The sequence below is a fragment of the Lissotriton vulgaris genome, chromosome 7 (assembly GCF_964263255.1).
Source record: "Lissotriton vulgaris chromosome 7, aLisVul1.2, whole genome shotgun sequence".
Classification (NCBI taxonomy): domain Eukaryota; kingdom Metazoa; phylum Chordata; class Amphibia; order Caudata; family Salamandridae; genus Lissotriton; species Lissotriton vulgaris.
In genome coordinates this window covers 640522199-640537734 of record NC_141695.1, presented here as the reverse complement: position 1 = coordinate 640537734, position 15536 = coordinate 640522199, and the positions used below count along the sequence as shown (strand labels likewise).

Sequence of the window (15536 nt, the reverse complement as noted above, 5' to 3'; positions counted from 1 at the left end):
TACCTTGTCATTTCAATTTACTCTTTAGCCCAAGTGGGCTTGAAAAATTAATATAATTCACAAAATCAAATACATCGTCAAAATGAATATGGCCATTTCATATAGACAAATTATGGAAGACAAAAGATTCCACATGCATCACTGCCAAAAAAGAAGGGAAAAGTGCCTGCACCTGTATGAAAAATAGAAAATATTACATTTGAAAACACAATTAAAAAAGAGACCTCCAGGATACATTCTGCACTTTAAATTTACATTTTCAACCATACAGATGGATAGCAGGTTCCTCACTGGAATTTAAACTTTTAGGTAACAGAGTTTCGAAATCAATAATGTATCTCGATTCCAGCTCACGTAGTTGTAATTCACGATTACCACCCCTTCCATTTAATACTGCATCAATCACCACCATTCTCAATAGCTTTTCATCCTGAAAATGGCAGTCAAAAAAGTGACGTGCCACCGGGTATTGCCTGTTATTATGCCTAATGGCATCGAACATGCTTCAAGACTCTTTTTTTCACACAATGTATCGTGCTCCCTATATATAGCTTATTACAGGGACAGATTAGAGAATATACACAATGAGTAGTGTTGCAAGTTAGGGGTTTCTTAATCACAAACTCTCTGTTAAAATTCGACATTAGGAACTTGGTATCAGATAGGCACGAAGCAAGATGGCGGCCGCTACTGCAGCCGTGTGAGGAGCTGCTCGAGTTCTCTCCGGGGATCTGTCCCAGCCTGGCATGAGAGAGGTGTTTGCTGCTGCTGATCATCTGTGAGCGGAGCTGAGCTGAGTGCCGGAGTCTTTTCCGAGGCGCCAAGGAGAGAAGATCGATTGCTCTCCGTTGTTCTACACGCGATATCGGAGCCGTTGGTCCGAGTTGCAGGACTGTGCTGACTTTTTCCCCGTTGGTTGGCGGGGGACCCAGGTGCTTCCGAGCGTCCGCGGCGTTTTCAACCGCGGCGCTTGCAAATTGGAGTCGGCTGCGAGACCAGGCGAGATGAGCTGCAGCGAAGCGTGTGGAGGACGCAGCTTGGGCGTCTGAACGGGCGGAGTGCTACATTGTTACATTGTGGGCTACATTGTTGCAAATATTATTTCGAAGGATACGGCCGGTGCTTTCGGTCGTTGTGTAGTTCAAGGACGCGATTGAAAGCGTTTATCAGCAGTACTCGCACAAACCGCTTTTCCAGCTAGCAACTGTAGCAGCTAGAAATTGTAGCAGCTTTCTTCCTCCTGCTGCACGTTCAAATTAAGACACTTTTGGTGAGTGGAGAACACATTTTTTTTTAATTTGTTACATTGTGGAACTTGCGGTGCTTGAAAAACTTTTTCTTAGCAGCCAGCAAACCCAGAAAGTATCGATCTCTCAGAGATGATTTAAGTGACTGGAAAAGACTCCTCCTATATTTCTATTCTTAATTTTTTTTTTATATATTGTACGGGATATATTGTTAAATACTTAACATGGCTCCCAAAGGCAGAGTAACAAAAAAAAATGCCTCTACTCTAGCCAACTCCACAAATGCTGTGAATTCTGCAAATGCTGCAAACACTACCACAACAGCAGACCCAGAACACCATAATTCACAAACAAACGGAGTTTCTAAAGAGCCCACAATACCTGAGCTATTCAAGAAAAAGCCTACAACTATCTCTAATAAAAGCTCTACGATTGAATTGACTCCTTCAAAGGCTACAGAACGCTCTAATCCCGATAAAACCAATTCGAACCAATCAGCTAAAACTGATGCTGCTTTAGCTGCAGCTAATGAAGATGTTGGTGTAAGGGGGGAAGCTAACGATGACGATGCAGTATCTGAGCTTTGCCTTGCTGTAGAGGGAGTTAGAGTTTCACCTAGACCAAATGACCTACAACAACACCATGATGCAGAATCTGTAGAGTCTGGGGGCCAATTTTTTTCAATGTCTGATTTATCTGTTGCTTCAGAAGGTGATCTGGAGGAGGAGCTCCTAAATGAGGAACACTCTCAGGTAAAAGATTGGGCGGAGGAGTGTAATCAAATTACAGAGGAAGACATGCTTGGCCCTGACTTTCTAACTAATGAAGGAGTTTCAAATACGGTCCGCAAGGTCATAGAGGAAAAATCCAAGGAGAATATAACAGCAATGAATCAACCTCAATGGGATGGGGCCGGTGCTAATATTAATGAATTCGATCATGAAAATTCTGAAACTCCTGAGTTATTAGAGGAAACTGAGGAGATCACCTTAAAGTCCATATATAAGTTACAGGCCTCAATGTATCGTATGATTCTAACTCACAGAGAAGAAACCAAGGCGGAGGGTCTTCGGACTCAGGGAGCAGTACGTAAACTTCAAAATGTTGTTCGACGTTTGGCCAAGTCTAGTACGGATACTAACTTGAGAGTGCAAGAGACTGAAACGCGTATTTCAGCAGTAGAGGATGAGTTAACGCTACAAAAGAACTCAATCAAAGACTTGGACAGTACTAGGCAAGACGTGGACTGGAAGTTAACGGATTTAGAGAATCGTGCTCGACGCAACAATCTGCGCATCTTGGGAGTTGGGGAAAAATCAGAAGGGAAAGACATTCGACGTTTTGTAATAGACTTGTTTTCGGATGCTTTTCAAGATCTCACTGGATGGGAATGGGATAAGGAAATTATAAGAGCCCATCGGTTCCCATTTAATCAAAAGACAGACCAGGAAGGGAGGAACAAACATCCAAGGGCTATTCTCATCTGTGTGCAGAACTATCTTCTCCGTGAGATTCTTTATGATTTGGCAAGACCTTCTAAACCTAGAAAAGGGTTGGGGCACGAATTCTTTGTTAGACCGGATTTTTGTGCTGCAACTGTTCAACAACGTTGGAGATTAAAACAGCTTATGGCACCAATGCAAGCTAAGGGGGGTCAAACCTTCTTACTTAACCCTGCTAAACTCAAAGTTGTGCATAAAGGAAGAACCTTTTTTTTTGTATCGGAGATAAAAGCGCAACAATACTTAGAGACTATGTAATAAGTGTTATAGGAACAAGATTATGTTCAACATTGCAGTTAATTTGAATAGGCTGACCCCCTTAGCAGTAATATGCTTTGATACGTAACTGCTCTCTTTTTTTCTTGCTGTTTTTTCTGGTCCCAGATACACCCTATTTTCTTTTGGTATTTTGTCAGGAGGGTCAGACCCGGATGGAACTCACAGCTGATACTCACATTCCATCAATGAGGGCAATAGCCCTTACGCTTCTTGTAGGGGGGTGGTGGGGGAAGGGAGGGGTGGGGGGGACAAAGGAGTGGGTGGGTGGGAAGAGGCTTTTCTTTTGGGGTGCAAGGTCATACAGCTGGAAGATGTATTTGTTTTTTGTTTAAGATCTATTTTTGGTAGATATCGAAGTTCGACAGTTGTTGCTCATATGTTTGTGTTCAGCCAAGCTCATTTAAAAATGCTTTATAATGGCTAATTTATCGATATATTCTATCAATGTATGTGGTTTGAATGATAAAAGAAAAAGAGGTATAATGGCCCAGATGTTATTAACTATGCGGGTGGATGTAGTTTGCATTCAAGAGACCCATATTGCCTGGTCTAACAGAGGGACCCTAAAAGATCTTGGGTTGGAAGTGGTAGGGTGCTCTCGTCAGGGTTCCACAACACGAGGGGTCGCAATACTCAAGAGGCGTGGAATGGGGGAAGTTAAAAGAGTTAAAGAGGATTTATCTGGACGGTGGGTGATTGCTGAACTTAAAGTTGGAGGATTGGTAGTTACTATATATTCCTTGTATGGTTCTATATTGGACGACTCTGGTGCACTTGATTTTCTAAATGTAGAGCTGGCACAATGGCCACCCAATATTATTTTCTGTGGAGATTTTAATCTACATTTAGAAGAAACATTTGATATCCATAGCAGGATTCCATACAAGGGTAGGAAGAAGAAGGTATTTATAGCACTTAAAGGGATCATCGAAGAGTACAGACTAACTGATGTAGGATATGAGAAAAGAGGAGGTATGTTTGGGCACACTTTTTTTTCTGCACCGCACCAAAGATTTTTTAGATTAGATTATTTTTTTGTATATAAGGGATTATATAATGACTTAGCTCAAGTAGAATATGAGGTCCTTCCAAAAGTTATCTCAGACCATAATCCTTTAATACTCAAGCTTGCACTGAATATCGTTAATACTACCCGCTCATGGTCTTTTGACCGTAAATTACTGTATGACCCAGCCTATGTTGATCGCATGAATGTTTGGATTCCGGAATTCTTTCTTAATAATAAAGGCACTGCATCACCAGAAATAGTCTGGGATGCTTTCAAATGTGGGGTTCGGGGTGAAACACTGAGTTATTCATTAAACAAACAAAAAGTAACCCGAGCCCAGGTAACTTCTGAACTTAAAAATCTTAGATCTCTAGAAGTTCAACTTATGCAGTCATATAAGCGAGGATTACCTACGGAAACCATTATAAAGAAACTAGCAGCCCTAAAAAATACGATTTACCAACGTTTTGCTACGAAATTTGCACAACAAGTCTCTGCATTCAAGACAGAGCTATATGAAGTTGGAGAAAACTCGGGCAAAATATTGGCAAAGAGGGCAAGACAGAAAGCGGCTTTTGCTAGTATTAGTAAAATAGATAACCATTTAGGGGTTACAGTTAGTAAAATGGAAGATATTTTGAGAGTCTTTAGTGATTTTTATTCCAAACTGTACACAGATGATGATCGTTCTGATTGTTTAGATCAGATTAATCAGTTTGTTGATCCAGTATTGAATACTATTCTATCTACTGATGAGAAGGAGAAACTAGATTTACCATTCACCTGGGAGGAGATCGAACTTTCCCTAATGTCCCTAGCCTCAGGCAAAGCTGCAGGACCTGATGCCATTCCTTTGGAATTTTATAAACTATTTAGGAATGTATTACAAGCAGAATTATTGGATTTATGTCTAAACGCACAGCAAGGTAACTCCCCTCAATCATGGCATGATTCTATTATTACGGTATTTCTTAAAAAAGGTAAACCTCCGTTATTACCCTCATCTTTTCGTCCTATCTCACTTATAAATTCTGATAGCAAAATTTTTTCTAAAATCTTAGCGGTTAGACTTTCTAATATTATTTCCCCCTTAGTCTCTAAATATCAACATGGGTTTATCCCAGCTAGAGACACCGCTGACCACATCCGACGTGTGATCTCCTTTCTGGATTGGTCCCAAGCAACTCGGTCCAATATTGGACTTGTATTTTTAGACGCTGAAAAAGCTTTTGACCGGGTTGCTTGGGATTATCTTTGGGAAATTCTGCTTAGGAAGGGATTAGGTCAGGGGATCATTAAAGCTTTGAAAACTTTGTATATTACCCCCAAAGCATATATTCGAATCAACGGACAATTATCTTCACCTTTATTAATCTCTAGGGGTACCCGTCAGGGATGTCCCTGTTCTCCCTTACTTTTTGCTTTTTATATTGATCCCTTAATTAACCGTTTTTTTTCGGAAGCCAATATTAAACCCACACATGTAGCTAATATCGATTACCGAGTCCTTGCCTATGCCGATGATATCGTGATAACCACTGTAGATGTCCAAACAGCCTTAACTATTATTGATCAGATTGCTAAACAGTTCGGGTTCTTCTCAGGTTATAAACTTAATTTGGAAAAGACTCAAGTTTTGTGTTCAGGAGAAAACCCACCAGCAAATATCCCTACCACTTCAGAAGTCACATATTTAGGAATTAAAATGTCGCTACCTATAGAAAAAATACCAGAGCGCAACTTAAACCCTATTATCACCCAAATTAACACTTCATTACAGCGTCTTGATCATTTACGGTTGTCCCTCTTTGGCCGAACCAACATTTTAAAAATGCTGGTTTTACCGAAGGTCTTATACCTATTCCGCACAATACCTCTGGATTTCCAAATACATTCCTTCAAAAACTTAGAAAGAACCACATTTCGTTTTCTTTGGGGCTATAAACGCCACAGAAAAGCTGCTAAAAAAATGATCCTTAGTAAGGAATGTGGCGGATGGGATGTACCGTATTTTCTTTTTTATTACTTTTGTGCTGTCTTACAATATATTGGCCCCTTAATTTTGGGTGAAAGAACTGAATTTGCAGAATGTCAGACTCCTACAATCTATCAAATGATGTTGGGCGAGAAAGTTAAGGGTAGCTTTTTGAGAATAGTAGAACCCAGCTATCACATAAAAACTAAATATAAGACGCTGAAATCAGCTTTTGGAGTCTGGCAGAAAATTCGAAAACATATTAAACTAGCAAAATTAAATTTGTACACTCCTCTTCTATCAATGGAGCTATTCCCAGAAGTTTTTCATGATTTAATTATGTATAGGTGGCAGCAGAAAGGAATTAAGCACCTGGGTGATTTATTTTGTAATGGGCAAATGATTTCGTTTCAGGATTTAATGACCAATTTTTCTGTGGGAAGAAATGATTTTTTTAAATACCTACAACTTCGTAGCTTCCTACAGGGCCATCCCGCAATTCCACCGATTAAAAATCCTTTACTAGAGCTTTTACAAAGAAAACCTCGGATAGGTGCTATATATTCAACCCTAATGCAGGAATACGGGGATGATTTAAGCCAATGTCAGATTAAATGGGCTAACAGTCTAGGTATAGTAGATGTCGATATTGTATTGTCAATTAGAATGGCTGCAGAATGTCTCATAACTGGGATGATGAAATCCCAACACTTTATGTGTATCCATAACCTTTATTATACTCCTGGAAGAGTAGTTAAATGGAGCTCGTCGGTAGGCACAAATTGTAGTCGATGTGGATTGTTTGCAGCCGATGAATTGCATATGTTCTTTTTTTGTCCTAAATTATCATTACTGTTTCAACAAATTGAAAAAATGTTGTCTATTATTTTGAAATGCAATATAAAGTTAACTAATGAATTAGTATTGCTTGGTATAGATCACACTACTACTCGGCCTAGACCAACTTCATATTTTCTTTTTCTATGCATGGCCGCAATTAGATCCTGTATTACCAAAGAATGGATTAGTCAGGATCCCCCCACGTTCTTTATGTGGAGGGAAAAATTACTATTTATGTTTAATATGGAATCTGCTATCTATAAGCTCAAGGGGGTAAAAAAAAGTATCACGGGAGAAAAAATTTGGGCACCAATTGCCGAGTGGATTTAATTTTTATGTATTCTCTATTTGTTCTTCCATTTTGTACTCTGTTAACAATTTATTATATAATTTGTTCTTTTTTTTTAAGACATTCTGTTCTCTTTTTGTGTTTATTAATATGCTTTGCTGTATTTCCTTGCAATAAAACAATAAAATAAAAAAAAAAATAAAAAAAAAAAGGAACTTGGTACAATTGACACTGTTACTACAAGCTTTCCAATTTTTACAGCATCGAGAACCTGGGCGGCCAGTGTTTCTCATCATATCACCTCTGGTTATTAACTTCTGACTCAGTTCATCACGTAGTGATCCACTTGTTTTAAAGGTGATCTGAGGATTGCTATTTAAACTCTTCTTGAGTCTGTCATCTATCCGTAAAACATGCCAGTGTTTGTTTAATATTTTACGCACTTCTTTTACCTGACAAGAGAAAGTAGTTATAAATTATAAATAAAGAGTCTTGCTCCCGTCTCGCTGGGTGTAACAGCTCATTTCTACTGACCTCTTCCACTCTTGCACGCGATCTTTTTTTCAAGATTAAATGTCATTTCTGTGCTACAATTGCATTTTGCATGCAGCAACTCCCCTTAAGGGATACTGTAAATGAGGTTCGGAGGATGTGCACCGTTAGCGCTTAATATACTGTTCCCTGCCGTTTTTTTCCAAGACAGTTTTGTCTCTAATTTATCACCCTTTATAGATACTTGTACATCTAAGAAGTCAATAGATGTTTTACTGACATGTTCAGTAAAAATTAGATTGCGTGAATTCACATTAAGCTTTCTTACAAAACTTCTATCTGAATTTGACCGAGACGTCGAGGAATCGAGAGCGCGTTGAGACGAAACTTCCCGTAAAAGAATTTCTAACTGCGCATGAAGACGGGAAGCGCTGAGCTTGAACCCGACGTTAAGAGGCAGTGATTGCCACACAGTGAAGCGCCCTGAATGTTCAGACTATAGCGGGCGGAGCCCTTGCCTGTGCACCTGGATGTCGTACGGCGTCGGAGGACGTGGGAGACAGTCTTGGAGGCAACGGTGAGTGTAAGTAACTCTTGTCCTGGTTTTCCGAACTTGGGATATGCATCCTATGGGTCAGAAGGGCTGGGAGCTGACAGAAACGCCGCGAGACTGAGGAGTCTTGGAGTCAGAGCTTGCAGGCAGATAGAAGAAAAGAACTATAATTAAGAAATAATGGTTGCGGGTCTTGAAGCCAAAAGGAAAGAGACTGCCAATAAAATATTTTTTACTCAGATGGGGGCCAGTGGTAGTACACCGACCTCAATGCAAAATATAATAGAAGAAATCAAAGTGCAATCTCTAAACCATCAGTTAGAAAAATTACATAAGAAAGAGTTATCTAAATGGTGGGAAGCGGAATCACTTCAGAGATATATTGATGTGGGGTGTGTGCACCGAGTGTTACGAATATTCAGTATTCCAACATATGAAGATCCGAATCCAGACATGTTTGAGGAGTGGTCCAATAACTCTGCTGCGTTTTAACTTACAATGATGCGTATTATTGTCAAATACGCTCTGAAAGACAGAAGTAAACTCCTTGCTGAGATTGAAGGAGTACTCATTGAATTTGGTAAATTGGTATAAAAAAAAGTGGTGGAAGAATTTATTAAAAATTTTATGATACGTATGGGAAAATTAGGGGAGGAAATAACAGCAAAAAAACAACGGAAGTTCCACAGAGATTTCAAAGATTACCAGGCAAGTCGCACTCTGACATTTCACAGAAAGTATGATCACTTATTTGAAAACAAAGAGAGGGGAGCAATTGGGAAAACAGTGATACCAGCGGTGATCAATGATATCAGTGAAAGTGATGTTTCAGACGGAAGCATGCCAGGTGAATCAGTGACAGCACTAAACCAAGAAATGAACCAGGAGCAACAAAAAAGGAATAATATTTTTTTACGGCAATTTTTCATCCTCCTGAACCTGTCAGCCACCTTTGACACGGTCTGCCATCGCACTCTAAAGACACGCCTCCTAGAAGCCGGAATCCAAGAGAAGGCCCTTGACTGGACCACGTTCTTCCTCTCCGGCAGAACCCAGAGCGTCCACCTCCCGCCCTTCCGATCTGAGTCCACCGACATCACCTGCAGCATCCCCCAGGGCTCATCCCTCAGCCCGACGCTGTTCAACATCTACATGGCCCCCCTCGCACAAGTGGCCCGCCAACATGACCTCAACATCATCTCCTACGCCGACGACACCCAGCTCATCCTCTCCCTTTCCAAGGACCCGCACACCGCCAAAACCAACCTCCACGAGGGAATGAAGTCTGTCGCCGACTGGATGAGGAACAGCCGTCTGAAGGTGAACTCGGACAAGACGGAGGTACTTATCCTCAGACCCACCCTCTCAGTCTGGGACGACTCCTGGTGGCCGACCACACTGGGAACAGCACCGACACCCACGACCATGCACGCAACCTAGGATTCATCCTCGACTCCTCCCTCTCCATGTCTAAACAGGTCAACGCCGTCTCCTCCTCCTGCTACAACACCCTCCGCATGCTCCACAGGATCTACAAGTGGATCCCGTCCTAAACAAGAAGAACGGTGACACAGGCCCTCGTCAGCAGCAGACTGGACTATGGTAACGCACTCTACGCAGGAATCCCAGCCAAACACCTACGATGACTACAACACATCCAAAACACCTCAGCCCGACTGATTGTCAACGTCCCCGCCGCAGCCACATCACCCCCCACCTTAGAGACCTACACTGGCTCCCCGTCGACAAGAGGATCACCTTCAAGCTCCTCACCCACGCACACAAAGCACTCCATAACGCCAGACCTGCCTACCTGAACAGCAGACTCAGCTTCTACACCCCCACCCGCCAGCTCCGCTCCACCAGCCTCACCCTCGCCGCTGTCTCCCGCATCCAACGAACAACCTCCGGCAACAGATCCTTCTCCTACCTCGCTGCCAAGACCTGGAACACCCTCCCTACCCACCTACGGCAGACCCAAGACCTACTCGCCTTCAGAAGACTCCTCAAGACCTGGCTCTTCGAGCAGTAGCTGCACCACCCCCCCTCAGCGTCTTGAGACCCTCACGGGTAAGTAGCGTGCTTTACAAGTACTCTGATTAATTGATTGATTGACAATCACTTCTGTACTGGCACTCTTACTAATTTTTGGAATGAGTATTGCAATCATTACCATAGAAAGAACTGAGCACATTGTCCGAATGTCAAGAAAAGATGCTCCCCTGGGAGTAGCCACTGCATTCCAAAACAATAAAAAGGCTGCCACCAACCAGGACATAGGTAATGAGGACAAAGAGGAGACTATGGGAAAATACGGGAGGAAAACTCGTTAACTTGTTAGCATTTCTCCTGTCCCAAGGGCCACCAACCGTATTGCAAGAGAACACTGGAGATGCCGTTGTTTTGGTTCCTTGGATTAAGAAAGCCTCAAATATAGCCAAAAATATAAGTTATAAGGAACTTCAGATAACAAAACCTTGAAATGTTCAGATAGGGCAGCTAGCCAATAGTTTAGCTTCTAGCAATGCATTCAGAGCAGGCAAAGACTCTGTGTAGAAACAACTTACCTGAATCCAATCTCCAAGTGGAACCTAACCTAACTATGGAAAAAGTGGCCTGCGTGAAAACCTTCTCCTTAATGGAACCTGGGCTTCAAGGCAGTGTTTCCTCTTCATCTCTTCAACTTTACTTTGTTGTCCTTGTGCTTGGAGCCTCTTGAGGGTTTCTCAATTTAGGATTGTGGACATATGGATAGATTTATAGCCTTTGGGGTATACAATATCTTCTATTTCCTTAGAGCCTTCGTATTTACCAAGGTGGAAGCCCATCCCAAATGTTGAAATAATATTATTTGACTTTCGTAACTGAGGTGTAGCATAGCAGATGGTTTTAGGAGGTGCCATGGAGGAGCTTCCCATGTATCAATTGTAAAATCAACAATAAACCAGTTACTGTAAGTCTACAAGTGGAATACATTGTTTAATCTTTCATAATCAACAACATTGAAAGTTATTAGACTTAGATGTTTCATCTCTCATTTATCCATTTTAGTGCATATAAAAGGCATATATTTGACACCTGCAGCCGGCTGCAAGCTAAGCTGCAATATCAGCTGTAGTTTTAGACCATCAAGAGCCAACAAGAGCCTTTAAAATAGCATTTCATTGTCAACTTTTCATTGTCTGGTGGGCATCTAAAGGCAGATGCGCATCTTTTGGCATTGACAGAGATGGAGAAAGTGTAGACTTACAGACAAGGGGTTTTGTCTCCACAATGCTGAAGCCAGGATGCTTGTTTCTGGTCCAGGGAAGACCTTGGCAGCTCAGGCTGGACTGTTTCCATGAGGCACAGGTCCAAGTCTGATTTGCATATAGCTGGGTCTGAACTGGGGTAGCAATGTGAGCTAAAGAACGATGATAAATTCATTCCAGATCTGTGACTGGGGGTGAGTGTCTGGAAAGTTTCAGCTCTCCGTCCATCATGTCCAAGTTCAGGAAACTCCTAGGGCGGAGCTGACTAGACCAGAGGATTGATGGTAGCACATGAGCATCATCTGACAGAGCGCATCACCTAAAGATGATTGGACTTCAACGCTTCCACTGTCTTTATTTCGAGCTGTACTCTGCGCTGAAGTATCCAACACAAAAAACTCCTCAATAAATAAATGAATAACAAATATGAATCCCTTATATCGCAGGTTTCTGTAATGCTCTCTCTTGCATATTACACACTGCACTTCATAGTGTAAGTTTGGTACAAAGCTCATTTTTGACACATATTTTACAATTTCAAAAATGATTAAAAGCAAGGTAATTTGCCTCAGGCTTGCATTTCAATCATGTGTCATATTAAGGAACTAAAGCAGTATCGTTTAGCACATGAAGGTGAGGTATGTACCTGAAAGACCGTGACCGTGGCCCAGAGTAGCGAGTCGAAGTTCTTTCTGTCTGGCAAGGTGTCCCCGTCTTTCTCCGACGCAAACTTACAACCGAAGAGATGCATGCCTAAAATGCTGCAGCAAGACAAGAGAAGACAGGTTTACAAGAGAACACATTGGTCACTGAATGCCCTGTAGCACAATATACAACCCCTTATGATAATTCATGGGTAAATTAACAAGGCCACCCACCGGAGGAGGACCCACTTGCTAGTATTCAAACTGTAGATTCATATAACAAAAACAATTGTAAAATATCCAGGTTTTGGGAATCAGCGAGAATTGCGGGTGCATGGCATGCTGAATTTGGTGTTTTTTTTTTACCTACCATTGCAAACAGAGCTCCGTTTTAAATAACACCTAGTGGTCAATGGGAAAACTGCATCAGAAATGATGACAATAATACAACTATTTTCACTGACTACTGTGTACAAGCACAAGCAATGACAATTGGAGTCACTTTTATGTGAAGCTAAGCAAGACCGATTGGCATTGCCAATGCTTATTTACTTCTGGAACTGATCCTTGTCTGCTGCAATGCTCTCTGTAGAGACAGGAACTTAGGGCACTGCAAACAAGTTAGTCGCTCACGGGAGGTATTACGTAAAGTACAACACCAGTGGAGATTAAATCTAACATATTTTGTGCCTGCCACACATTTTTTCTTTACAGAACTGGCTTTTTTATCCTTTCTGTATAAAAAGCAAGTGGAAATGATGAGGATTCCCAAGTTTGCACGGGGAACATCCTCCATGCACATCATGGAATATATATTTATGGAATACATATTTTTGACTATGGAACATGCACTGTATACAAAAACTCCTGAGAGATGTAGAGTATGCTGGCTACTAATGGTTTATATGACAGAGAGGCCTTTATGGTGAGGCAAGGCAGTTTGCACTGAACCTTTGGGCCATTTACCACAGGTAGACTTAATTACAAACTTCGGGGCATACTTACAAGTGCCTTATCTCCTCTTTTTTGGCTTTAAAAGCCAAAAAAGTGGAGATAATATTAGCGCCCTATCTACAAGGGGATGCTAACATGCAGTAGCGCATGTTAGCCCCCTTTTTCCTGACGCCTCACTTTGAATCTCTAATGAGATGCAAAGTGGGCGTCACTGGGAAGTACAACCTGTAAAATATTGCTGATGTGCACATCGCAATATTTACAAGGCAGCCCACGCATTTTAGCAGACGTTAGTTTTGGGGCGAAAACCGCTGTTTTTGCCAAAAACTAACGTCTGCTAAAATCCTGACTCATGTATGTTTAACATAGGGGGGTGCCTCACCTTACCCCCTCATTCTGCTGATCTTTTTGATCTTATGCTTGCTCTTTGCTTTCAACATATCTCCTCTAGCTGGAAAGTTCTCACAAAGGTCTCTTTGCAACATTGGTGGAACTCCCTTTGCCATTTTCACAGATTAGATGTTTCCTTTGCTTTCTCCTCCAAGCCCCCTCGTAATGTGGAACTTTATTGGCTCCCGTTAACTATTTACTTGGATCAATCTGCTGTCAAGAATCGTCCCTCTTCCACCACATCTGAGAATTTTAAACCACCCTGAATTTTTTTTTCCCCGCTACTATTTTCTCTTCATGTGTATGAATCAGATTTATTGTTATGTTTATTCTCTATTTAATTCCATTAACAATCTACACATTTATTTGGTATATATTGATATATTTCTATCAGGTTATTTTCCTGTATATTATACTTCATCAATTTGTTGCATATTTATAGCATACAGCTATGTCATATTTCCTTCTCATATTCTCCTTTCCTGAGTTTTTCTTCTGCTCTTTTTCTTTTTTCTTTTCTGTTCTTCTTTTCTCTGTCTTATTCCTTCTTTCTTTTTCTTTCTTCTTTCCTCTCCCTCCCCTCTCTTTAAAACTTATAAAATGCTTATGTATTGATTCTTGACATTAGGAATGTTATAATCTTCTTGCTTTTGTATATTCTGCATACAGTTCCTTTTGTCCTTGTTTATTTAAGTATATTAACACCTTCGACGCTCATGACGAGCTCAGCTCGTCATGATGTACACCTCTCATACACTCATGACGAGCTGAGCTCGTCATGGAGCATGGGTTTCTGAATATTTCAGCACCCAGCGGGAATTGCTCTAGCAGCCATGGAATTAATAAAGCTTTCAAACATAAAAAACATAGGGGGGTGGATTCTTGTGTTACGACCACAGGGTCGTATCATCAAGCATATCGCCTTTTGCAGGGAACAACCCTGGAAAAACAGCAATGTTCCCTGCAAAATGGCGATTTCCCCACTATTGCTGGAATTTACATCGCCCTGGAGAAACGCGTTGTTAATAACGCGCTAACAGGGCGATAAATTCCAGCGACAGGGCTATAAATTCAAAAGCGCTAATGGCGCTTTGTGTTATTTATCGCCGTCCGTTGCTAATATGCCCCTTCATCCCTTAAAGACAGATGGAAAATCACCAGTCCAAGACTATCAAGTCAGGCAACCACACGGGAGAAGGTAGCATTGGTTCTTTTTCTAGGCCCCATGGTTCTTTCGACACATGATCCTCTATCAACATGTATCAAAATAAGTAAACAGTAGGCCTGACCTGATCCTTTGTGCAAGTGGCAACACCAATGGGTGGTGGTAAGAACTGTGGGCCATATTATCAAGCAAGGGCGATACATTATCGCCGCTTTTAATCGGCAGGAAACTGCTGCTAAATCGGCGATAATGGGCTTGATAATATGCCCTTGTGAATTCCCATAGAAGCCCAGGTTAACACCAGAACCTGGGCTTCTATGGGAATTCACATCGGCAGTTTCCTGCCGATAAAAGCGGCGATAATGTATCGCCCTTGCTTGATAATATGGCCCTCTGTTTTCTCTTTCCCTAGTGTTCAGAAACCAAGTAGGGCCTCCACAAACGTTGTTGGAGCCGAGTCTCAAAAATACTCTGAAATGGCTGCTACACATGCAGCCAAGGCAACTGCTGGGATTGCACTGGCACTGGGTGTCCCCATTTAAAGCTGGGGAAGCCTTCAGTCTTGGCTCCTTAAAGGGTGACAGGCGACAACTGACTGATAGTGCACGTGCGACCTAACCAGGGTGCTCAGTGTGTGGTGCCAGGCAATGGGCTGTGCTCTTGGTTTCTTCATTTGATTACTTAGGCTGGATGAGTGCACACATCTCATAAGAGAAAGCAAAGGGCTTGCTTACTTGTGAGTGCAATGAAGGTGCCCGAAGCACCCACAGTGCTGATCCCACTGGCCAGTAGCTGAACTCATAGTGGACAATGACCGCTTCCATCTCAACTAATTAATTCGGAGATGTCGAAAGTTGATTACTGCAGTGCACTCTTTACCAATATTCGGAAAAGATTTTAAAACAAACTGCAGATCTTACAAAATGCAGCTTCCCGGCTGCTTTTG

At 41.7% G+C, this 15536-nt stretch overlaps 1 protein-coding gene across 1 annotated transcript in view; it reads right to left on the bottom strand.

The window, feature by feature from the left end:
• The window catches only part of CACNA1G (calcium voltage-gated channel subunit alpha1 G), a 787437-nt gene that overhangs the window by 382289 nt on the left and 389612 nt on the right, over window positions 1-15536 (bottom strand). Inside the window, exon 11 of the mRNA XM_086930846.1 lies at window positions 12084-12198. Within this exon, the coding sequence (XP_086786972.1) occupies window positions 12084-12198 (115 nt within the window). The remainder of the gene's footprint in view (window positions 1-12083; window positions 12199-15536) is intronic.